The sequence below is a fragment of the Schistocerca cancellata genome, chromosome 12, assembly GCF_023864275.1.
Source record: "Schistocerca cancellata isolate TAMUIC-IGC-003103 chromosome 12, iqSchCanc2.1, whole genome shotgun sequence".
In the NCBI taxonomy this organism is placed as follows: domain Eukaryota; kingdom Metazoa; phylum Arthropoda; class Insecta; order Orthoptera; family Acrididae; genus Schistocerca; species Schistocerca cancellata.
The window spans coordinates 106319368-106344608 of NC_064637.1; the positions used below are offsets into that span (position 1 = coordinate 106319368).

General features: G+C 40.5%; 1 protein-coding gene and 1 pseudogene across 1 annotated transcript in view; both read right to left on the reverse strand.

The window, feature by feature from the left end:
* LOC126109493 (uncharacterized) overlaps positions 1–25241 on the reverse strand; it is a 283321-nt gene that overhangs the window by 88321 nt on the left and 169759 nt on the right. The window contains exon 6 of the mRNA XM_049914518.1: positions 22631–22697. Coding sequence (XP_049770475.1) covers positions 22631–22697 — 67 coding nt within the window. The remainder of the gene's footprint in view (positions 1–22630; positions 22698–25241) is intronic.
* LOC126110043 (5S ribosomal RNA) lies at positions 13090–13206 on the reverse strand (annotated as a pseudogene).

Consider the following 25241-nt stretch of genomic DNA (forward strand, 5'->3'; position numbering starts at 1 on the left):
TTGCCTTTACAAATGTCTGCTTGTGTCTGTATATGTGTGGATGGATATGTGTGTGTGTGCGAGTGTATACCCGTCCTTTTTTCCCCATAAGGTAAGTCTTTCCGCTCCCGGGACTGGAATGACTCCTTACCCTCTCCCTTAAAACCCACATCCTTTTGTCTTTCCCTCTCCTTCCCTCTTTCCTGACGAGGCAACCGTTGGTTGCGAAAGCTAGATTTTTGTGTGTATGTTTGTGTTTGTTTGTGTGTCTATCGACCTGCCAGCGCTTTTGTTTGGTAAGTCTCATCATCTTTCTTTTTAAATATATATATATATCTATATATATATAATAGAGGGAAACATTCCATGTGGGAAAAATATATTTAAAAAGAAAGATGATGAGACTTACCACACAAAAGCGCCGGCAGGTCGATATATATATATATATAGTTATAATAGAAGGAAACATTCCACGAAGGAAAAATATATCTAAAAACAAAGATGATGTGACTTACCAAATGAAAGTGCTGGCAGGTCGACAGACACACAAACGAACACAAACATACACACAAAATTCAAGCTTACCCTCGAGTGTGTACCCGTCCTTTTTTCCCCCTAAGGTAAGTCTTTCCGCTCCCGGGACTGGAATGACTCCTTACCCTCTCCCTTAAAACCCACATCCTTTTGTCTTTCCCTCTCCTTCCCTCTTACCTGATGAGGCAACAGTTTGTTGCGAAAGCTTGAATTTTGTGTGTATGTTTGTGTTCGATTGTGTGTCTGTCGACCTGCCAGCACTTTCATTTGGTAAGTCTTTTTAGATATATTTTTCCCGCGTGGAATGTTTCCCTCTATTATATATATATATATATATATATATATATATATATAATAGAGGGAAACATTCCACGTGGGAAAAATATATTTAAAAAGAAAGATGATGAGACTTACCAAACAGAAGCGCTGGCAGGTCGATAGACACACAAACAAACACAAACATATCCTTTTGTCTTTCCTTCTCCTTCCCTCTTTCCTGACGAGGCAACCGTTGGTTGCGAAAACCAGATCTTGTGTGTATGTTTGTGTTTGTTTGTGTGTCTATCGACCTGCCAGCGCTTCTGTTTGGTAAGTCTCATCATCTTTCTTTTTAAATATATATATATATATATATATATATATATATATATATATATATATATATATATATATATATATATATATATTTAAAAAGAAAGATGATGAGACTTACCAAACAAAAGCGCTGGCAGGTCGATAGACACACAAACAAACACAAACATACACACAAAAATCTAGCTTTCGCAACCAACGGTTGCCTCGTCAGGAAAGAGGGAAGGAGAGGGAAAGACAAAAGGATGTGGGTTTTAAGGGAGAGGGTAAGGAGTCATTCCAGTCCCGGGAGCGGAAAGACTTACCTTATGGGGAAAAAAGGACGGGTATACACTCGCACACACACACATATCCATCCACACATATACAGACACAAGCAGACATTTGTAAAGGCAAAGAGTTTGGGCAGAGATGTCAGTCGGGACGGAAGTACAGAGGCAAAGATGATGTTGAAAGACAGGTGAGGTATGAGCGGCGGCAGATTGAAATTAGAAATTAGCGGAGATTGAGGCCTGGCGGATAGCGAGAAGAGAGGATATGCTGAAGGGCAAGTTCCCATCACCGAAGTTCAGACAGGTTGGTGTTAGTGGGAAGTATCCAGATAACCCGGACGGTGTAACACTGTGCCAAGATGTGCTGGCCGTGCACCAAGGCATGTTTAGCCACAGGGTGAGCCTCATTACCAACAAACACTGTCTGCCTGTGTCCATTCATGCGAATGGACAGTTTGTTGCTGGTCATTCCCACATAGAACGCTTCACAGTGTAGGCAGGTCAGTTGGTAAATCACGTGGGTGCTTTCACACGTGGCTCTGCCTTTGATCGTGTACACCTTCCGGGTTACAGGACTGGAATAGGTGGTGGTGGGAGGGTGCATGGGACAGGTTTTACACCGGGGGCGGTTACAGGGGTAGGAGCCAGAGGGTAGGGAAGGTGGTTTGGGGATTTCATAGGGATGAACTAAGAGGTTACGAAGGTTAGGTGGACGGCGGAAAGACACTCTTGGTGGAGTGGGGAGGATTTCATGAAGGATGGATCTCATTTCAGGGCAGGATTTGAGGAAGTCGTATCCCTGCTGGAGAGCCACATTCAGAATCTGATCCAGTCCCGGAAAGTATCCTGTCACAAGTGGGGCACTTTTGGGGTTCTTCTGTGGAATGTTCCGGGTTTGAGGAGATGAGGAAGTGGCTCTGGTTATTTGCTTCTGTACCAGGTCGGGAGGGTAGTTACGGGATGCAAAAGCTGTTTTCAGGTTGTTGGTGTAATGGTTCAAGGATTCCGGACTGGAGCAGATTCGTTTGCCACGAAGACCTAGGCTGTAGGGAAGGGACCGTTTGATGTGGAATGGGTGGCAGCTGTCATAATGGAGGTACTGTTGCTTGTTGGTGGGTTTGATGTGGACGGACGTGTGAAGCTGGCCATTGGACAGGTGGAGGTCAACGTCAAGGAAAGTGGCATGGGATTTAGAGTAGGACCAGGTGAATCTGATGGAACCAAAGGAATTGAGGTTGGAGAGGAAATTCTGGAGTTCTTCTTCACTGTGAGTCCAGATCATGAAAATGTCATCAATAAATCTGTACCAAACTTTGGGTTGGCAGGCCTGGGTAACCAAGAAGGCTTCCTCTAAGCGACCCATGAATAGGTTGGCGTACGAGGGGGCCATCCTGGTACCCATGGCTGTTCCCTTTAATTGTTGGTATGTCTGGCCTTCAAAAGTGAAGAAGTTGTGGGTCAGGATGAAGCTGGCTAAGGTAATGAGGAAAGAGGTTTTAGGTAGGGCGGCAGGTGATCGGCGTGAAAGGAAGTGCTCCATCGCAGCGAGGCCCTGGACATGCGGAATATTTGTGTATAAGGAAGTGGCATCAATGGTTACAAGGATGGTTTCCGGGGGTAACAGACTGGGTAGGGATTCCAGGCGTTCGAGAAAGTGGTTGGTGTCTTTGATGAAGGATGGGAGACTGCATGTAATGGGTTGAAGGTGTTGATCTACGTAGGCAGAGATGCGTTCTGTGGGGGCTTGGTAACCAGCTACAATGGGACGGCCGGGATGATTGGGTTTGGGAATTTTGGGAAGAAGGTAGAAGGTAGGGGTGCGGGGTGTTGGTGGGGTCAGGAGGTTGATGGAGTCAGGTGAAAGGTTTTGTAGGGGGCCTAAGGTTCTGAGGATTCCTTGAAGCTCCGCCTGGACATCAGGAATGGGATTACCATGGCAAACTTTGTAAGTAGTGTTGTCTGAAAGCTGACGCAGTCCCTCAGCCACATACTCCCGACGATCAAGTACCACAGTCGTGGAACCCTTGTCCGCCGGAAGAATGACGATGGATTGGTCAGCCTTCAGATCACGGATAGCCTGGGCTTCAGCAGTGGTGATGTTGGGAGTAGGATTAAGGTTTTTTAAGAAGGATTGAGAGGCAAGGCTGGAAGTCAGAAATTCCTGGAAGGTTAGGAGAGGGTGATTTTGAGGAAGAGGAGGTGGGTCCCGCTGTGACGGAGGACGGAACTGTTCCAGGCATGGTTCAATTTGGATAGTATCTTGGGGAGTTGGATCATTAGGAGTAGGATTAGGATCATTTTTCTTCGTGGCAAAGTGATATTTCCAGCAGAGAGTACGGGTGTAGGACAGTAAATCTTTGACAAGGGCTGTTTGGTTAAATCTGGGAGTGGGGCTGAAGGTGAGGCCTTTGGATAGGACAGAGGTTTCGGATTGGGAGAGAGGTTTGGAGGAGAGGTTAACTACTGAATTGGGGTGTTGTGGTTCCAGATTGTGTTGATTGGAATTTTGAGGTTTTGGAGGGAGTGGAGCTGGAAGTGGGAGATTGAGTAGATGGGAGAGACTGGGTTTGTGTGCAATGAGAGGAGGTTGAGGTTTGCTGGAAAGGTTGTGAAGGGTGAGTGAGTTGCCTTTCCGGAGGTGGGAAACCAGGAGATTGGATAGTTTTTTAAGGTGGAGGGTGGCATGCTGTTCTAATTTGCGGTTGGCCTGTAGGAGGATGCTCTGAACAACCGGTGTGGATGTGGGAGAGGAAAGATTGAGGTCTTTTATTAGGGACAGGAGTTGATGGGTGTGTTGATTGGCTGAGTGGATGTGTAGGTGAAGGATTAGGTGGGTGAGGGCAATGGATTGTTCGGTTTGGAACTGGTATAGGGACTGATGGAAAGAAGGGTTGCAGCCAGAGATGGGAACTTTAAGTGTGAGGCCTTTGGGGGTGATGCCAAATGTCAGACAAGCCTGAGAAAATAAAATATGGGAGTGTAATCTGGCTAGGGCGAAGGCATGTTTGCGGAGGGAATGTAAATAAAACTTAATGGGGTCGTTGTGGAGGTGTTGTGAGGGTGACATGGTACTAGAAGGTGGAAAGTGGAACACGAGGCTGAAATGAAAATGAAAATAAATAGCAAAGCGTTGGTTAGAGCTGGGCTATGTTGATCCTGTGGTGAACTTGTGTAGGTAGATAATGATGTGCATAAAGGTTAGGTGGTTGTGTTGCCGCCAAAACACGTTAAAGGGTGGAGAAATACGGGAAAATTTCGAAAAAACTACGTGAGGATGTATTAAAAGGGTGGTTTGGTGGTGGCAGCTTATGGAAATGAAACTAACAATTGTCTGATGAAGAAATAATGACGTTAAAACCTGTGGGAAGCGGCTAAAAATGATCGATGATGTGAGAAAAACGGAAATGGAAATAAAGCAAAAGATATTAAAACTAGCCGAAAAGGTTGTTTAATAGCTGAAAGGAACTGTTTGTGAACTGGAAACGGTGGATTTCATAGCAGCGGCAGTGTTGAAAGCGGGAAAAAAAAAAAAATTTTTTTTGGTTATGGTTTGGAAGTGGGTTACATATTATTACGTATTATTGAGTATATATCGGCAGGATAAAATTGTATACTGGATTACGGTAAAAAAGGAGAAGGTGAATAGAAAGTAAAACTGCTGGCAAAAACAGGAGGAAATAAGATGACAGAAAAGACTACGAAATGTAACAGTGACAATAACAATAACAAACGTGATTGTTGGGTTCAAATTAATGATATGAATATAATAGAGGGATACATTCCACGAAGGAAAAATATATCTAAAAACAAAGATGATGTGACTTACCAAATGAAAGTGCTGGCAGGTCGACAGACACACAAACGAACACAGACATACACACAAAATTCAAGCTTTCGTAACAAACTGTTGCCTCATCAGGAAAGAGGGAAGGAGAGGGAAAGACAAAAGGATGTGGGTTTTAAGGGAGAGGGTAAGGAGTCATTCCAGTCCCGGGAGCGGAAAGACTTACCTTAGGGGGAAAAAAGGACGGGTATACACTCGCACGCACACACATATCCATCCACACATATACAGACACAAGCAGACATATTCTTGCAGAGGCAAAGATGTTGATGAATGACAGGTGAGGTATGAGTGGCGGAAATTTGAAATTAGCGGAGATTGAGGCCTGGTGGATAACGGGAAGAGAGGATATATTGAAGAGCAAGTTCCCATCTCCGGAGTTCGGATAGGTTGGTGTTAGTAGGAAGTATCCAGATAACCCGGATGGTGTAATGCTTGTGTCTGTATATGTGTGGATGGATATGTGTGTGTGTGCGAGTGTATACCCGTCCTTTTTTCCCCCTAAGGTAAGTCTTTCCGCTCCCGGGACTGGAATGACTCCTTACCCTCTCCCTTAAAACCCACATCCTTTCGTCTTTCCCTCTCCTTCCCTCTTTCCTGATGAGGCAACAGTTTGTTGCGAAAGCTTGAATTTTGTGTGTATGTTTGTGTTCGTTTGTGTGTCTGTCGACCTGCCAGCACTTTCATTTGGTAAGTTACATCATCTTTGATATATATATATATATATATATATATATATATATATATATATATATATATATATATATATATGTGTGTGTGTGTGTGTGTGTGTGTGTGTGTGTGTGTGTGTGTGTGTGGAGGGTGAGAGAGAGAGACAGAGAGAGAGAGAGAGAGAGAGAGAGAGAGAAGAAAATACCATGTAAAGCTATGCCTTAGAAGTTAAAATTAAAGACATATAATTTACCAACATCAGGTTAGTGTGAAAGTTAGCACCTAATGAGGGAGTTCACTATTTCTCATGAACCAAAAATAAGTGCCATCACCCTTGAAAAAAGAAAATGTGAGGTGGATTTTATATGTACTTTTGTCAATATAATTGTAAAGAAAGTTGTTACATATAAGTTTCAAATGCTTGAATATATGCAATGCAACCACTATTTCACATTTTCATGGATTCCAGACTTAAAGATACACAAAATTGAGGAAAGTGCATAATTGAGGGAAATGTTACAATCCCCCAAAATACAGGGAAAAACATATGTAACTGGTACATCAGATAAAAAATTGCAATCCTCTCCAATACTTTGTATAAAATCTGTCCAAGCAAAAGAAATTAAATATACAATACAATGTTTATACAATAATTTATGGTAATGAATTCATCAGTTCTTAAAAAATCATGCATGTGAAATAGCAAGCAAAAACTCATCAAAAATTTGAAATTGGTATTTGGGTACAAGGTAATCAAACTATTTTCCGACATGCTATGAGCACAAATTATACTTTCAAAATACGTGTTTCTGAGAGATCTTCCTTTGTGCTCATCCAGAAAAAAGCAAAAATTGATGAACTTGTTGAATTAAAGCATAAACATCATAGCAGGTTAGTGGTTAAACCATAAGCATAAATGCAGACATCTGCTTAATGACGACCTTTGTCACCATTGCTGCTACTGTTTACTGCTTTTCTTATGAGCCACATTTCATATGCCCACCACTGTTAACGTGTTATTTTAGGATTGATGAGAGAAATAGAGACATGAAAAAATGAGAAGTAGGCTCTGTAAATTTCTGTACTCAGTATAAAATGTAAATTTGAAAGAAAGCTCAGGTGCCCCAGTTTTGTTTCATGCCTTCTATCACTGCTGCCAATATGTACATTCTACAGTTTGTGGTGCAAAGTATATACAATCATAGTTATGTAGTTTTTGCATCTGTATTGTGTCAGCTTTAAACACAAAAATCTTTAAATGTGCTATCGCAAAACCCTTGTTCTATTTCCATGTGACATCTCTGTCATGGCACCTCATCTGCACAAAAAATATATTTTAAGCACTTCACAAAAGTGCTTTCACCACTACCTTCACTCCAGTCACTGGAGGGCCATTCCCCTTGTCCACACATTAGTGTGGTGTGGTTACTGCACTGGCTGTGGAGTGACTTAACAAGTTTCCAGCCAATAAAGAGTTCACTAGCTGAGAGTAGGCGACATTTCCTCGATTATGACCAATCATATTCTTAAAGACTGTTTGAATTTAAAAGTTTGGCAATTGATACTGTCGCTGAATACAACACATTGGAAATACATGCAAAAAAATGAGACTGAGTTACAAGTGGCACACAAAGAGGTGGTGGCTGGGCCCCTTCATCGCATATTGGTTTGTGTTAACTGTCTTGATTTTCCATTACCGCTGCAACATAGCAGTATTTGTATCATACAAGGGTCACTCCAAAAGAAATGCACACTATTTTTGTAAAAATACAGTTTTCACTCTGCTTGTGTGGAAGTTTTACAGTGTGTAGATACATCCTTCCTGCTTGTTTTCAAACTTAGTTCAACCTGTTCTCGTGAGTGGTGCCATCACAGCATGTCTTCAAGATGGCTGCTACACTTGACATTCATCAGAAGCAACATGCTGTCATAGAATTCCTGTGCTGTGAAAACGAGACAGTGAGAAACATCCTCAAGAGGTTGAAAAAGGTGTATGGAGATGCTGCTGTCAATCGCAATACAGTTAGTTCGTGGGCAAGCAGGTTACGTGATGAAAGCAGACAGGGTAATATTGAGGATTGTCCTCACAGCAGCAGGCCTCGTACTGCACACACTCCAGGCAATGTGCAGAGAGTTAACGAATTGGTGACTACTGACAGACACATCACAGTGAACGAATTGTCACGCTATGTTGGGATAGTTTGCAGAATACTGAAAGTGTTGGCATTAAAAAAGGTTTGTGCCTGGTGGGTTCCCAGGATGTTGACAGTGGCTCACAAAGAAACAAGAAAAATGGTATGCAGTGAACTTTTGGAACAGTACGAGAATGGTGGAGATGAATTTCTCGGAAGAACTGTGACAGGTGATGAAACATTTCTCCACCATTATTCATCAGAGACGGAGAGGCAATTAATGGAGTGGCATCATGCAAATTCACCCAATGAAAAAAAAATTCAAAGCCACACCTTCTGCTGGAAAAGTAATGGCTACAGTGTTTTTCGATTCCGAAGGACTCTTGCTTATTGACATCATGCCAAGTGGAGCCATCATAAATTCTGATGCATATGTGACGACACTGAAGAAACTTCAAGCTTGACTGAGTTGTGTTCGACCACATCAGCAAAAGCAGGATGTTTTGCTGTTGCACGACAATGCAAGGCCACATGTCAGTCAAAAAACCTTGGAAGCGATCACAAAACTTGGATGGACAACACCGAAACACCTGCCTTACAGTACTGACCTGGCTCCATGTGACTATCATCTCTTTGGGAAACTGAAAGACTCTCTTCGTGGAAAAAGGTTTGAAGATGATGACTCCCTTGTGCACGCTGCCAAACAGTGGCTCCAACAGGTTGGTCCAGAATGTTACCTTGTGGGTATACAGGTGCTGGTACCAAGATGGCATAAGGCAGTTGAGAGGGATGGAAATTATGTGGAGAAATGAAAATATTGTTCCTAAAGGATGTATCTACACACTGTAAAACTTTCAAACATGTAGAATAAAAGATGGATTTTAAAAAAATAGTGTGCATTTCTTTTGGAGTGACCCTCATAGTTGCGTGGTGAAGCTAAGTGTTGCAAGCTGTGCTGGCAACATTGAGCGTGGATTACATCAACATTTCCTCTCTCACGTCTCCTCTCTCCACAATGGTCTCGAATATTCCCTTAACTCTGCCACCACCCTTGTCCCACTTATAACACATTCAGTCACACCAAATGTCAATAGGAAGAATATGGGACAAAGTTAAGTGAGATGTCAAGTTAGGAAGAAATGATCTTATGGGTTTTTCAAAGATGATACAAATTTATGGAGTAGAATCATGAAAAATGTAAAATTGAAGTTCCACTGTAGTTTCATTCCACTCAAAACTAAAACTGGCTGAAATTTGTGTAGCACATACAAACATCTCTGAAAAGCACCATGGTTGCTCTTACTGAATAAGAGTTGCTATTATTAAAACAGGGCACTGAGATGAAAACTTCAATAGTGACATGTGATTGGCATAGTAGAGTGAGGAGAAGGCATGGGGTGGGTAGGGCAAGGAGTAGGTGGATAGGGGTGAGGGAGGGTGATAGTGCAGCCTATGAGAGGCCTCGGTCTCAATCTTTGCCAGTCCCTAGCCTCCACCTGCCTATCACCTTCCTTGCTCCCACTCCAGTTCACACACGTCTTCTATCCCACCGATGCACCTACGTAGTCCTTATCTCTTCTCCAGTTCTCTAATCTCTCCTCTCCCTCATCCTCTCCGTCCCACCTTCTCCAACACCTCATCACAGCCTCCCGATGCTGCACCTGGCTGTCTGATCCTGTCCCCACCATGTCCCTGCAAACTCCCACAGGCAGCACTAGCACCTTTCCCCTCCCCACCCCATGCCCCCTCCTTACTCCCACTATCCACCCCAGATATATTGCCACCCAGATGTCAGACACAGTCACAGTCAGGCTTCAGCATCTGGTGACAGAGGCTGTGTGTGTATGTGTGAGTTGTTGTGTGAGTGTGTCATACCTCTATTTCTGAAAAAGGACTTTGCCTGAAAACTGAAAATATTTCCAGTGTTCTTTTTCATTCTGCCTGTCTGCAACTCAGTGCCTTCTGTATGTGGCGAGTAACAAACTATCCTCACTATATTGTTCAAACATTTCTTCAGTTGAGACTATCAACAATATAAGGAACAGATAGACTGTTATCAGCGTAAAGATGATGCATTGACTTGCACACAGGCACAACGAAAGCATCCTTACACCTTAGCTTTCAGCCAAAGCTTTCTTCAGAATGGAAACACATACAAGTTCATTCACACTAGCAAGCACACCTCCCACACATGACCACCATCCCCGGCAGCTCAGACCAGAATCCAACTGTTATGTAGAATAGAAGCAGCAATCTGGAGGGAGTGGGAAAGAGGTAGGATAGCAGAGCGTAGGTGGGGGGAGAGGAGAGTGCTGTCTGGTGGAGCATTCAAGGACTAGACTGCTGCACTGCACCTTTGGCACTTGGCTCCACCAGACAGCATTTCCTTTCCCCTACCTGTACCATGCTACTCCTTCCCCTGCTCCGCCCCCTCCAGATTGCGGATTGCTGCTTCTATTCTACATAACAGCTGCATTCTAGTCTGAACTGCTGGAGATGGCAGTCAATTGTGCGTGAGACATGCTTGCTTACGTGAATGAAAATGTATGTGTTTTCCTTCCTGAAGAGGGCTTTGGTCAAAAACTAATGTGTAAGTGTCTCTTCATTGTGCCTGTGTGCAAGCTCAACATATCATATTTATGGTGAGTAGCAATCTATTTTTTTCTTACGACATTGTTGTTTTTGCATCCTGCACTTTCCATTGTTTAATTACCTGATTATCTAGATTGAAATATATGGTTCACTACATGGCAGCCATTAACTTCCTTTTTTAGTTTCAGTGTACTAAAATAAACATAAAGCGACCAACACAACATAAATGGCAGCTATTTGGTATGAGAGAGGAAGCAGCAGTTTTTACAAACTAGCAGCTTTTCTTCTAATGTACTGAATTTCATTCAGATGGTCTAAGCATAAATATTGGTAAGCAATATATTAATAACAATCCCATATGGTTCAGCAGCTGTCACTTCGGTGATCTGTGTATTCCTTATATACCTCAGCAACATTTGTGGGGAAAGAAGACATACAGTTTACAATGAAATCTGAAATGTGTGTCATTCCTGGCAAATCTTCACACCATCAAGAGGTGAAAGTTATGTCAGAGCAGACCGAAATATTCCTATCTCATACTGGGATTTGATCTTGTGACCTTTTGCTTTTTGGGCACACAGTTCAGTGCTTGACACAAGCCCTGACACCAGTATATTAACAGCGTACAGATCAAGTTTCTATCAAATGCTGTCCTCGTACTAAGATATACCTGGAAGTTCTTTTTCTTGGTGGGATCTGTGAAGCATGATGAATGAATGGTAAATAGCACCCACATATCAGTATAGCTTCTAGACATACCACTGAGTCCTACACATAATCTTGCTACAGCATCTTTTAGTGTACTGTAATATAACACCTGTAGATTTCCTATAGTCAGTTAATTACATGTCAGTTTACAGGATACATACACATGATTCGTGTTAACATTAATGAATGTGGTGTCACCGCCAGACACCACACTTGCTAGGTGGTAGCTTTAAATCGGCCGCGGTCCATAAGTACATGTCGGACCTGCGTGTCGCCACTGTCAGTGATCGCAGACCGAGCGCCACCACACGGCAGGTCTCGAGAGACTTACTAGCACTCACCCCAGTTGTACGACGACTTTGCTAGTGACTACACTGATGAAGCCTTTCTCTCATTTGCCGATAGACAGTTAGAATAGCCTTCAGCTAAGTCCATGGCCACGACCTAGCAAGGTGCCATTAGCATTACATTGCATGTATCTAGAGAGAGTCTCACTTGTATCATCAAGAATGCTGTATACAAATGATGGATTAAAGTTAAGTATTCCAGCAGCTACGTACTTTTCTTTATAGCATTCATTACGTATCCTGTTTCAGACCTAAGCAAGCCTGCGTGAGTTGACGCGTGCATTTCGGCCTCCTTCTCTAAAAACAGTGTCGGCACGTCTGCCGACACTTCAATGAACACATTATTTTTCTAGTCCTACTCATGCAACTACATTTGAAAAAAAGGTTCTCCTTTATCTTTCTTTACAGACCGCCAATTTAAAAAAAAAAAAATCCATGGAATAGGAGGATTTGTTCTGGAGAGGACCTTAGGTTTGGTAGATTCTATAAATGGCCTACACATATAAACAAATATTTGTGCTTTCACCGTGTGGCAAAGATATTGCAGGGAGGTATAATCACAGCTGACTAAGATGACAGAAAATTGAAAACTTAACTATCAATTATTTTATGTACCTCATTTTTTTTCTCACCAATCTCACTGTCTGTCAGACTTTTGAGCTGGAGTGATAAAGATGTATGTAATTGCACTCCCTTAGTATTGTCTTACTTAAAAGTTATAATATGCAGAAGTTGCAAGTTTTCGTTCTCCTACTGAGCTACGTCCTAATCTCCACCTCCCGATGTAATGAGGACATGGATTTTTAAATGGACCTCTTCAGAGAAGAAGTCAACATGAAGAGAGTATAGTCACCACAGACACACCAGCATTGTCGTACATAGTTGAGGAGCCATGCACCACAACTCAAAGGAATTAATCTTCAAGCAATGTTCCAGAGCTGCCACAACGTATCTTCATTCACATGTATTTATACCTCTGTGTGTTTCTGGGATTACAATTTCTGGTGTGTCTAAACATACACCACCAGAACTACTTCAGCTCTCAACAATTCACAATACCTCCAACCCAAGTGCTATAGATTACACCTGAAATTTACTTTGCTACCTGTCTGACATTTTATGTTATTGGGAAAATAAGCAAAACTGTTTGTTGCTGCATATTGAAGTCCTCTCTGAGCCACTGACAGCTTTTACAGTAGGTAAAACTAAACTCTGCCCAAACAGGCCATGAAGGCCCAATGGTACTGACTGGCTGCCGTGTCACCCTCAGCCCACAGGCATCACTGAATGCGGATATGGAGAAGCGTGTGCTCAGCACACCGCTCTCCCGGCCATATGCCACTTTACGAGACTGGAGCCACTACTTCTCAATCAAGTAGATCCTCAGTTTGCCTCACAAGGGCTGAGTGCACCCCACTTGCCAACAGCACTCGGCAGACTGGATGGTCACCCATCCAATGCTAGCCCAGCCCGACAGTGCTTAACTTTGGTGATCTGATGGGAACCGGTGTTACCACTGAGGCGAGGCTGTTTGTTTACAGTGGGTAAGAAAGGTCAGTTTTTCCCTCTAGTGTTATAGGCATGGACTTCACTGTTCTTCTACAACTGTGATGCATATTTATGACAAATTTCATTAGCAAATATACATGATGTCCATGGGTGAACATCACATATTGTCCTCACTGATGACTTTTGTGCAGGCAATATTTTCTTTACAAGAGGTGAATCAGACCAGAAGATAATTCCACAAGACATTATTGAGTGGAAATATGCAAAACATGTTAGGAAGTTAATTTGTTTGTTTCCAAAATTATCATTTATATGAAGATCAAAAGCAGCTGATGCTTAGTAATAGGTTTTTTCCAGCTCAAGTTGTCATCACTATACAGACTCAAAAATTTGGAGCATTCAGTTCTATTTACTGGCTCCTGCTTATGAGCCACACCAGTTGTCGGTGCGACTGTATTTGCTGTAGACTGCATTATGCAGTTACTACTAAATTTGTTGTATTAAGAAGTATGCTATTGTGTAACTGCAACTGCATTTACTCATTTCACATTTCTCATTATTTAATATTGTTTGGAATACTTATATGTTGTGTAGACATGAAAGATAAACACATCATTTCATCAACAGAATTATGAATGTGGATAAAATGGTAGTGGGGTATTTACACATGTCCATTCAGTTGTGACAAAACTGTCAAAGTTACAAGAATAGTAATTTTGTTATGGAAACAACATTTTGTATGAAAACATGTATTCTAAATAACAGTAGACAAAATTGAGACTGTTAAGAATGATATAACATAAATTTATTTTAAGTGTGCATAATGCAAAAGTAATTGAAAATTGGCAATATTTTACAAAAAATTTGTATAAAAAACAAATTATTTAAGGAAAAAAGTAATGTCAAACATTTCCCTATTTATTGCAAAACTTGCTGACAGTCAAGAATTTGCGAAACACTATTTCTCACTCTTAACTTTGTCAAAGTATAAATTCTATTAATTCATTTTCTAATATATAGTGTATCATTTTATTTTTATATAAGCACCAATGCAAGAGCAATTTAGCTTTTGTCATGTTGTTGTTTGAGTTGGTCAGTGGGTTACCCATCCACGATATTATTTTACACAAAGGTATTACACAAATTGGCTGCAAGTGGGCACTGACATAAATCAATGGGGAAAGTTGACTGACTCTCCACAGTTCCTATCCCTTTACCACATGGTGCCCTGCTCGCCACTGTTGATGCCACATCCCTGTACCTTAACATTCCTAATGCCCATGGCCTTACTGCTATCAAACATTTCTTTTCCAGACGCCCTATGGATTCCAAACCAACAACCTCCTTCCTAGTCTCCATGATCAACTATATCCTCACCCACAATTACTTCTCCTTTGAAGGCATTACCTACAAACAAATCTGCAGTACAGCTATGACCACCCGCATGGCACCATCCTAAGCTAACTGATTCATGGGCCATCAGGAGGAATCCTTCGTAAAAACCCAGAATCCTAAACCCCTCACCTGGTTCAGATTCATTGATGACATCTTTGCTATCTGGATTGAAGGTGAGGACACCTTATTCACATTCCCCCAGAACCTCAACAACTTCTCCCCCATTTGCTTCACCTGGTCCTACTCAACCCAATAAGCCGCCTTCCTAGAGGTTGACCTCCACCTCAGAGATGGTTACACAAGTACCTCCGTCCATATCAAACCTACTAACCACCAGCAATACCTCCACTTCAACAGCTGCCACCCATTCCATACCAAGATGTCCCTTCCGTACAGCCTAGCCACCTGTGGTTGTCGCATCTGCAGTGACGAGCAGTCCCTCTCAAAATACACTGAGGGTCTCACTGAAGCCTCAACTGACTGTAATTGTCCTCCTATCCTTGTACAAAGACAAATCTCCCGTGCCTTATCTTTCCAGTCTCCCACTACCTCCCAAAGTCCCACAGTCCAGCCACAGAGGAACATTCCCCCCATAGCTCAGATTGTCCGCCAGGGTTTCGATTACCTCTCATCATTCCCTGAAATGAGAAATGTCCTGCCCACTATCCTTCCCACCCCTCCTACCGTGATATTCCACTGTCCACAGAACCTACACAATATACTCGTCCATCCTTAGACAACTGCCGCTCCCAATCCCTTACCTCATGGCTCATACACCTGTATTAGACCTAGATGCAAGACCTGTCCCATACATCCTCTTACTGCCACCTACTTCAGTCCGGTCACTAACATCACCTATCCCATCAAAGACAGGGCTACCTGTGAAACCAGTCATGTGATTTACAAGCTAAGGTGCAACTGCTGTGCTGCATTCTATGTAGGCATGACAACCAAACAAGCTGTCTGTCCACATGAGCAGCCACCGACAAACTGTTGCCAAAAAACAAGTGGACCACCCTGTTGCTGAACACGCTGCCAAACATGATATCCCTCATCTCAATGACTGCTTCACAGACTGTGCCATGTGGATCCTTCCCACCAACATCAGCTTTTCGGAATTGCACAGGTGGAAACTTTCCCTGCAATATGTCCTACGTTCCCGTAGCCCTCCTGGCCTCAACCTTCGTTTGTCACTGTCCTCACCCATCCAACTCCCTCCCTGTTCCCATTCCAGCACTACATAGCCGTAATTTCGCCGGCACACCCAGTCTTTTAATTTATTTTTATTTTTCTCCTTTCCACTACTTACCTCCTCCTCCCTCCACTCCTTGTCTCCTGCCCTCCGTCTAAACTGCAGCACTTCACTGTCCGGCACCCCCACCATACTATCCCTCCCCCTCCCTGCCCCAGCCTCCTCCTTACCCCCACCCAGTCGCCACTCCCATCATGCACTGGTGCTGCTGTTCGCAGTTCTCTGACTGCAGACGTATGTGAAAGTTGTGTTTGCATGAGTATGCATGTGCGTATGTGTAGGTGTGTCTAGTGCTGACAAAGGCCTTAATGGCCAAAAGCTATAATTGTGTGAATCTTTTGTTGTGCCTATCGCAACTCAACATCTCCACTATATGGTGAGTACCAACTTTCCTTCTGTGGTGTTGTTACCATCAATGGTTCAGTGTGTCCTCATGAAATATCACGACATAAAAATTGATGATAAGCCAACTGAAGTGCTCTCACACCCAGGTGCAACAATATTGTGGTCAACTAATAAGTCAGTGTTGACATGAGTTTTTATCACATTGTTCAGCAAATATGCAAATAATTACTGATGAAACTGTAAAATTGTATTACCTGATGTGTACATGACACTGAAAATTATCTATATATATAAAACAAAGTCGGGTTTGTTACAACACTTATAACTCGAGATCTGATGGACCAATTTTCATGGTTTTTGATTTGTTGGATTTGTCTCTGCCCCGAATAGCAGAATACATCTTAAAAATAATGAAAAATTGACGAATAAAAATTTTCATGGTTTTTGATTTGTTGGATTTGTCTCCGCCCCGAATAGCAGAATACATCTTAAAAATAATGAAAAATTGATGAATACTTGAAAAATGTGTTATTTTCCCTAAAAGTTTTTTAGTTTCGGAGCTGTCAATTTTTTTTGTCAAAATCTGTAAGTAATGATTGACATTTATGCATGCGTTCATGAACTATTTAAAATGGACGAATAAACTATTATGTGTATTTTTTTTAAAAAAGGATTGAAAAATATTACACGTGCGTTCAGAAATGTGTAATGAATACTTAATCATTTCAATAAATGCTCATTTGTTTATTACATGTCAAACATTTGTTGTCCAATCCTGTCAAATACTGTAACAACTATTTATGTGTGCGTTCAGAAATTTATTTTGTGTAAAATGTCTCGAAAGTTCAGGTAGGTACTGTTATATTTGTTTGTTTTAGACATTAATTTGTGTAAATTATTTATTAAATTAATTAAAGATTTATTCTACAGGTTAACAAAAGTGTAAATGTCTTTTCATAGGTTGTCTATGATTTTTCTTGATAAGCTATTGTCTATGTCTCGATTGTTTTATGTGGTTTTGTGCGAGTGCATATTCAGTATTACTATTAATAAAAATGCCGCGTCCTAGAAGATCTAATCTTTCCCAGCGGAGCCGTAATGCAATTAGGCAACGGAATATCGCGAGTCAATTACCTGATGAAGAACGAGAAATTGCCCGAGAAGAGCGCCGCGTTAGGATGGAGCAAAGAAGGGCCTTAATTCGTGCTTCTCAAACACAAGAGCAAAGAGAGGCAGCCCGTGAAACGGCTAGATTAGAAATGAGAAATCGTCAAGCTTATCATACAGATGAACAGAGGAATAATCTTCTAAGTGCAAGAAGAAATGGTTCAAGTATTGATTTGAATCAAGCAGCGTTTCGATATGATTGCACCATCGACTACAGCTTGCATCGTTTAGTTTGCGTTGGTCCAATGGACGTTGTTTGCCAGCACTGTGGCGCATTGAAGTTTGCTGGTGAAACGCCTGGTTTGTGCTGCCTTAGTGGTAAAGTGACATTGCCATTAGTGGTCCCGCCACCAGAGCCATTGCATTCCCTGCTTTGTGGCGAAACACTAGAATCACGACATTTTCTAGCGAAAACTCAAAAATACAATGTCTGTTTCCAAATGACTTCATTTGGGGCAGAAATTATCGAAGAACACGGATATAATCCAACATTTAAGGTAATTTACGTTAAAAACTTTATTTTCTATGATTGTAAAAAAAATTTGGAACGTAGTTTGTTAGATTTCTGTATTTGTCTCTAAAATAAAAATGGTATGTTATTATTTGAAAAAAAAAAGTGTTTGTAAATCTAACTATAACTATGGCTTTGAAGTTACAGATTCAAGGCCAGATTTGCCATCGCATTGGATCATTGTAACCTATTGAAGGTGCACAGCACAAATTCTTGCAAATATACTGCATGGGCAATATGGAACAACAACTTGACCGGCGTCAAGGGATCAACACAGTTACGAAAAGAGCAATTCACCAAGATTTGCAGCAAATGCTTCATGAACATCATGCATTGGTCAGGCTGTTCAAGACTGCTTTAGAGCGCATGCCAAGTGATGACTATAAAGTTGTAATCAGAGCTGATAAAAGACCAGCTGGAACACATGAACGCACATTTAATGCTCCAACAATCGATGAAGTGGCAATCCTGATTGTTGGTGAAAACTTGGAAACACGTGATATTGTGCTTACACGACACAATACTGGGCAACTACAAAGAATATATGAAACACATCGTTCATATGACGCGTTACAATACCCGCTGATGTTTTGGCAAGGAGACGATGGATATCACTTTAATATCAAAATGATTAATCCATTGAATGGTAAGATCAATATCATTGTTTTCATTTTAACTTGATATACATTTTATTCTGTTTGCTTTTGGTACACATAAAAAGTTGTCACTCCTAATTTAGTAGAGAGTAGCTGTAAGAGTCGTTAACCTATTAGGGGTTCTAAAATACAATTTTTACTGTATTTGTTTCAGGTGAGGAAACTACCAAGAAGGTTAGTTCGATGAATTATTACGCATATCGTTTGATGATTCGTGAAAATTCTGACAATTATTTGTGGCGATTTCGTCGACTGCTTCAACAATACTGCGTTGACATGTACGTTAAAATCGAAACGGAGCGCCTGACTTTTATCTGGTTGAATCAAGCTAAATTGCGTTCGGAAGAGTATATTCATTTACGCGATGCAATAAGCACAGAAGGAGATTCAGAAAACATTGGTCGACTGACTATTTTACCAGCGACATACACAGGTAGCCCGCGTCATATGCATGAATATGCGCAAGATGCAATGACATATGTTTGTCATTATGGTCGGCCAGATCTATTCATTACATTTACATGTAATCCGAAATGGATGGAAATTATTCAATTGCTGCTTCCTGGACAAACATCAAGTGATCGACACGACATCACCGCACGGGTTTTCAAGCAAAAAATTCGGTCACTAATAAATTACATTGTTAAGCAACACGTCTTTGGGATTACTCGATGCTGGATGTATTCAGTCGAATGGCAAAAACGAGGCCTACCGCATGCTCACATTCTAATTTGGTTAGTAGACAGAATTTGGTCAGATCAAATAGATGACATCATACGTGCGGAGATTCCTGCTCCTGAAACCGATCCAGACCTACATGATGTTGTAATCACGAATATGATTCATGGACCATGTGGCACTATCAACCGCCAATCACCGTGCATGGTCGACGGCAAATGTTCCAAACGGTATCCGCGAAAATTCACGGCAGAGACCATTACAGGCAACGATGGTTATCCATTGTATCGGCGTCGATCGCCCGATGATAATGGTAGAACTATCACAACTAAAGTGAAAGGAAACGATTTCATAGTTGACAACAGTTGGATTGTTCCATATTTGCCAATTCTTTCCAAAACATTCAAGGCACATTGTAATGTTGAGTATTGCAATTCGGTCAAATCTATTAAATACATTTGCAAATATGTCACGAAAGGGAGCAACATGGCGGTTTTTGGTATCCAAACATCCAATATCAACGATGAAATCACGCACTATCAAGTTGGTAGATATGTGAACTGCAATGAAGCAATTTGGCGTATATTCTCATTCCCTATTCACGAACGTTATCCCACTGTTGTACATTTGGGGGGTGCATCTAGAGAACGGTCAGAGAGTATATTTCACAGCGTCAAATGCTGCTCAACGTGCCGAAACACCTCCAGCGACAACACTGACCAGTTTCTTTGCGATTTGTCAAAACGATTCGTTCGCACGAACGTTGCTTTACTCGGAAATGCCACGTTATTACACTTGGAACGCTACATCGAAGAAATTTCAACGTCGGAAGCAAGGCGATGCAGTTCCTGGTCATCCAGATATGCGTTCTGCTGATGCTCTTGGTCGGATTTACACAGTTCATCCAAAGAATTATGAATGTTTCTATTTGCGGTTGTTACTGGTACATGTTAGAGGGCCAACATCATTTGAATCACTACGAACTGTTAATGGTATAGTGTGCCCCACATTTCGTGTAGCATGTCAAGAGCTGAATTTGCTTGAAAACGATACTCATTGGGACACGACAATCGCGGAAGCAATTATTTCCGCATCTCCAAGTCAGATACGCACATTATTTGCTATCATCATTTTGACATGCTTCCCATCCAACCCACGTGACCTGTGGAACAAATACAAAGATAACATGTCAGAAGACATTTTATATCGAATTCGTGTCAGTTCAAGAAATCCCGATCTTGAGGCGAATGAGGAGATGCATAACCAGGCTTTGCTCTTGATCGAAGATATGTGTTACCTTATGTGCGGCAGTTTGTTAGTTAGGTTAGGAATGCCAGCGCCAGATCGCGGAATGAATGACGCATTTAATAGAGAATTGGAACGTGAACGTGAATATGATCTACATGAACTAATCCAATCAGTTCAAACGAATGTACCACTGTTGAATCCTAAGCAGAAGGAAGTCTATGATACACTGATTAATGCAATTGATGATGGAAATGGTGGCTTATTTTTTTTGGATGCCCCCGGTGGAACTGGGAAGACATTCCTCATATCATTGATTTTGGCCACTGTACGTGCAAGATCCGAAATTGCAGTAGCAATTGCTTCTTCTGGAATAGCGGCCACATTGTTAGACGGATGCCGTACGGCTCACTCAGCGCTAAAATTGCCATTAAACCTTCAAACTACTGAACAACCGACATGTAATATTTCGAAACACTCCGCAATGGCCAAAGTTTTAGTAGCATCAAAAATCATCATATGGGACAAATGCACAATGGCGCACAAACGCGCATTGGAAGCACTAGACCGAACATTAAAACATCTGCGCAATGACTCGAGATGTTTTGGTGGTTCAATGATTTTATTATCTGGCGATTTCCGACAAACACTACCAGTAATTCCAAGATCTACTGCTGCCGACGAAATAAACGCTTGCCTCAAAGCATCAAATCTGTGGCGATATGTAAACAAACTTCAACTGTCTGTAAATATGAGAGTTGCATTGTTGAACGATCTATCTGCTGATGATTTCTCGAAGCAATTGCTGACTATCGGTAATGGCCGTGTTCCTGTTGACGAATCGAGCGGTTTGACTTCATTTCCTCCAAATTTTTGCAATTTCGTCTCATCAAAAGATGAGCTTATCAACAAAGTATTTCCAGATATCATTGCTAACCACAAAAATACTAAATGGTTAAGTGAGCGAGCAATTTTGGTGGCTAAAAATAAAGATGTAGATGACCTCAATTTTATAATTCAAAATCAAATAGTAGGTACTCTGTATTCATTCAAATCTATCGACTGTGTAACAAACGAAGAAGAAGCCACTAATTATCCAACTGAATTTTTGAACTCCTTGGATGTGCCTGGTTTACCACCGCACAATTTACAACTGAAGGTTGGCTCGGTAGTCATCATGCTTAGAAATTTAAACCAACCAAAACTGTGCAATGGAACGCGTTTGGTGATAAGAAAACTGATGAGCAATGTGATTCACGCGTCAATACTTAAAGGAAAATTTAAAGATGAGGAAGTTCTTATTCCAAGGATTCCGATGATCCCAACAGATATGCCCTTTGAGTTTAAACGAATTCAATTCCCGATTCGTCTTGCCTTCGCCATGACGATCAACAAATCACAGGGCCAATCCTTGACTATTTGTGGCCTCAATCTAGAAAATGCGTGTTTTTCTCATGGTCAATTGTACGTGGCATGCTCACGTGTCGGCAAACCATCCGCATTATTTGTTCTTGCGCCTGACCAAAAAACAAAGAATGTCGTTTACCACAAGGTGCTTGAATGAAAATCCGATTAATGAATTAATCAGAGTGTATCCCAACCTGCACAACATAGTTTTCAATGATTTTTTTCTGACATGTGTTTGAAATACTTAATTATTATTATTTTTTTAATTTTTATTCTCATTCTGTATGTATTCATCATCATTCATCAAAATAAAATACTTTTATATTTCTATCTATATTAATATTATTTTCTATCATTGTATTACATTCATCAAAGCCTAAATTAGTTCAGCTAAAAGGTAACACGACATACATTGACTGTTAGGCAGTACGAAGTTCGCCGGGTCAGCTAGTTGAAAATAAAAGACAACTAATGCTGAGGGCCAGTGCTCAGTTTCTGTAGTTCTGAAAACACAACCTTGGATTTCACAGAAAACTCAAAGATGACTATTGTGTTTCATCATATAAGTATTTTTTTAAATCATAAGCCAAAATAACCACCTTCTTGTAACTATGGCACTTTTGCAGTACACATGTGATAGCAAACACAAGGAATTGTACTAAAGGACATATTGTTACAGTCCCTCATATTGTTTCATAGTTGTAAAATATCACTTAACTTTATGGATAAGAGTGCACTTGTCTAATTGTTTTTTCCCTGTTAGTATAATATTGGTTGTTCCAAAACAACATTACCTAGCCCAGTGATGCGAGGAAATATCAAAGTAGGACGATCTCGTTGAGCATAAATTGGTTCGTTCCCCTGTTGAGAAAAAGAAGTTATGCATAGTTTCAACTGCATATTTACAAACACATTAGTTTTAATAAATAAAGGAAAATCACAAAAATGTTCTATGCTCTATGTGATGCAATTCACCAAAAATGTAATTCACACAGGAAAACAAAAAAGGATTGAAAAGGTTAGTGGAAGACAGTGTTAACATATAGAAGTGTAATTTTGTGTTATTGCTTGTTCTGTGTTGGTTATATTCAAAGACAAGAACACAAATGCAGTAATACCAAACAATTTATCAGAAGACACTTTTTTATAGCATTACAAATGGAACTGCTTGGTACAAGCACGTGACGCACTTGAAAATACATCAAATATTGTGATCAGGCTAAACCTTGCTACAGAACTGTCTCCTTCCAACCCCTTATTTATCAAGCACACTTTCAGACAAATATTTCATTTTCCAACGCAAAACATGTTTGAATGTATAAAATATACATGTTACCTTAGATTAACAACAATAACATCAATAATGAGTAGAACCACAGAGTCTTCTGCGATGGATGTCTGTTATCATATGTCATACCCTCCGACTGTCCTTCAGAGTTACAGGTACTCATAACAAACTACTCATAACAAACTATTTTGTAATTTGGCACTGTTCAATTGTAATTCATTGCCATTCATAGTCCAAAGTAAATTAAAACTTCTTATTTACTTTATATCTCATTATATCATGATGTTGGACAGAAATGTTGTTAATTTTACCTTTTATTAACAGCAGGGAATTTTAAAATCTGTTTTGTTATGCCAAATTATTAAGCTCGAAATGTTGTAATTTTATATTGAAATCCACTTGTTGTAATACAAATGATATTAATGTCAGTCATGTAAAAAAAAACACATATTAAGGAGCAAAATTTAATTTAAAATTTAGTTTCTATAAAACAAAGATATTAATACATTTAAGTTCTCTAAATTAGTACAATAATTAGTGTCACATCAAGTCATTAACTTGTATTATTATTTTCTTCTTAGACTAACATGGCACACATCTGTACAAAGCAGTTCTCAAAGCAGAAATTATGAAATTTCTCACAAGTAAGAATATAGAAAACTTATTAGTTGATCATTGTCTGAAGTATGTGTGAATTTGGAGTAAGTTAGAGATTGATAATTCAGTATATTGGTTTATGAGATAATAATATGTATTATAAATATTAAGTCTGCATATTGAACCAAGGACTTTGATATAATAATTGTAACATAAATTACAAGAATGCTGTACTCAAGACCAACTAGATATTTCCACTTTTACTGCTTGTGACAATTTTTCTTTCAAATATAGTTGGGAAAAACTTCACTCACCTGTTTTTCAATGTATGCATTTGTTGGAGGAAAGGCAAGACTAGTTCCAGATAATCAGTGACTTTCCTTATGGAGATAATGGTGGGAAGAGGTAACCACAAGAAGCTTGAAATCTTATCCTGATGTGTGTAGTGAACAACATGATCCACCGGTATAGTTGTGATATGTGAAGTCATAGTTTACATGGATTGTGTCTGAGATGTTTTTGTTTTTATGTTTCAGTTGTAGATGTTAGTTGTATGTTTTCTTTACAAAGTACAGTTGATTTATTGTGAGAGTTGGCTTATATTGTATTGTATGCTAGGCTTACCTAGGTCTAAGGGAGATGGTGAACAACTGAAGGAAACACTATTATGATTGTGTTGTAAGCTCAACCTATATACTTATTTTCTATGAGATTGTGATGACAATTTTCTACGAGATTGTGATGATAAAGTGATCTGTAGTGCATCCCAAAACCTAGACTAGGTTGGAAGGTGATAGTTTAGTTGTGAGTTGGATAGTATTTGCAGCAATTCACCATGATGTAGAAAATGTCTGCAGGTTCACTTGCTCTATGAAAACATGGCTAAATGCTGGTTATTTGTATAAATTGATTTTTTTAAAAACTTATGTCTACAACAGCATACAGACAAACACGTGTGGGCGCGCGCGCGCGGGTGCACACGCACACGCACATGCACACGCGCACGCGCACACACACGCGCACACACTCCTGCACGCGCGCGCACACACTCGCACACACACACACACACACACACACACACACACACACACAAACATCTTCAGTGCCTGCATTACAGAGGACAAAATATCTTTCAAAATAAATTTCTCTCTACTGTTTAGTGTTTCTTATTACTTAATGTGACTGATATTTTTTCATATAATTTAATTTGCCTTAGAAACTAGTTTCTTAAAACATGCAAAAGACGTCTGCAGAAAACATTCAAATAATTATCTAATTATGTGAGAACTTTAATCAGCATATTACTTTTGGATATTGTGTAATAGCAATGGCAACATGGTTTACAAGCGAAGATGATGCTGTAGTTGTTATACGATTTCAGTTCTAAACTGTATTATCTGTGTTAACTGCATGTCTAAACAAAGAAATTGTGGTGTCACTGCCAGACACCACACTTGCTAACTGGTAGCCTTTAAATCGGCCACGGTCAGGTAGTATACGTCGGACCCACATGTCGCCAC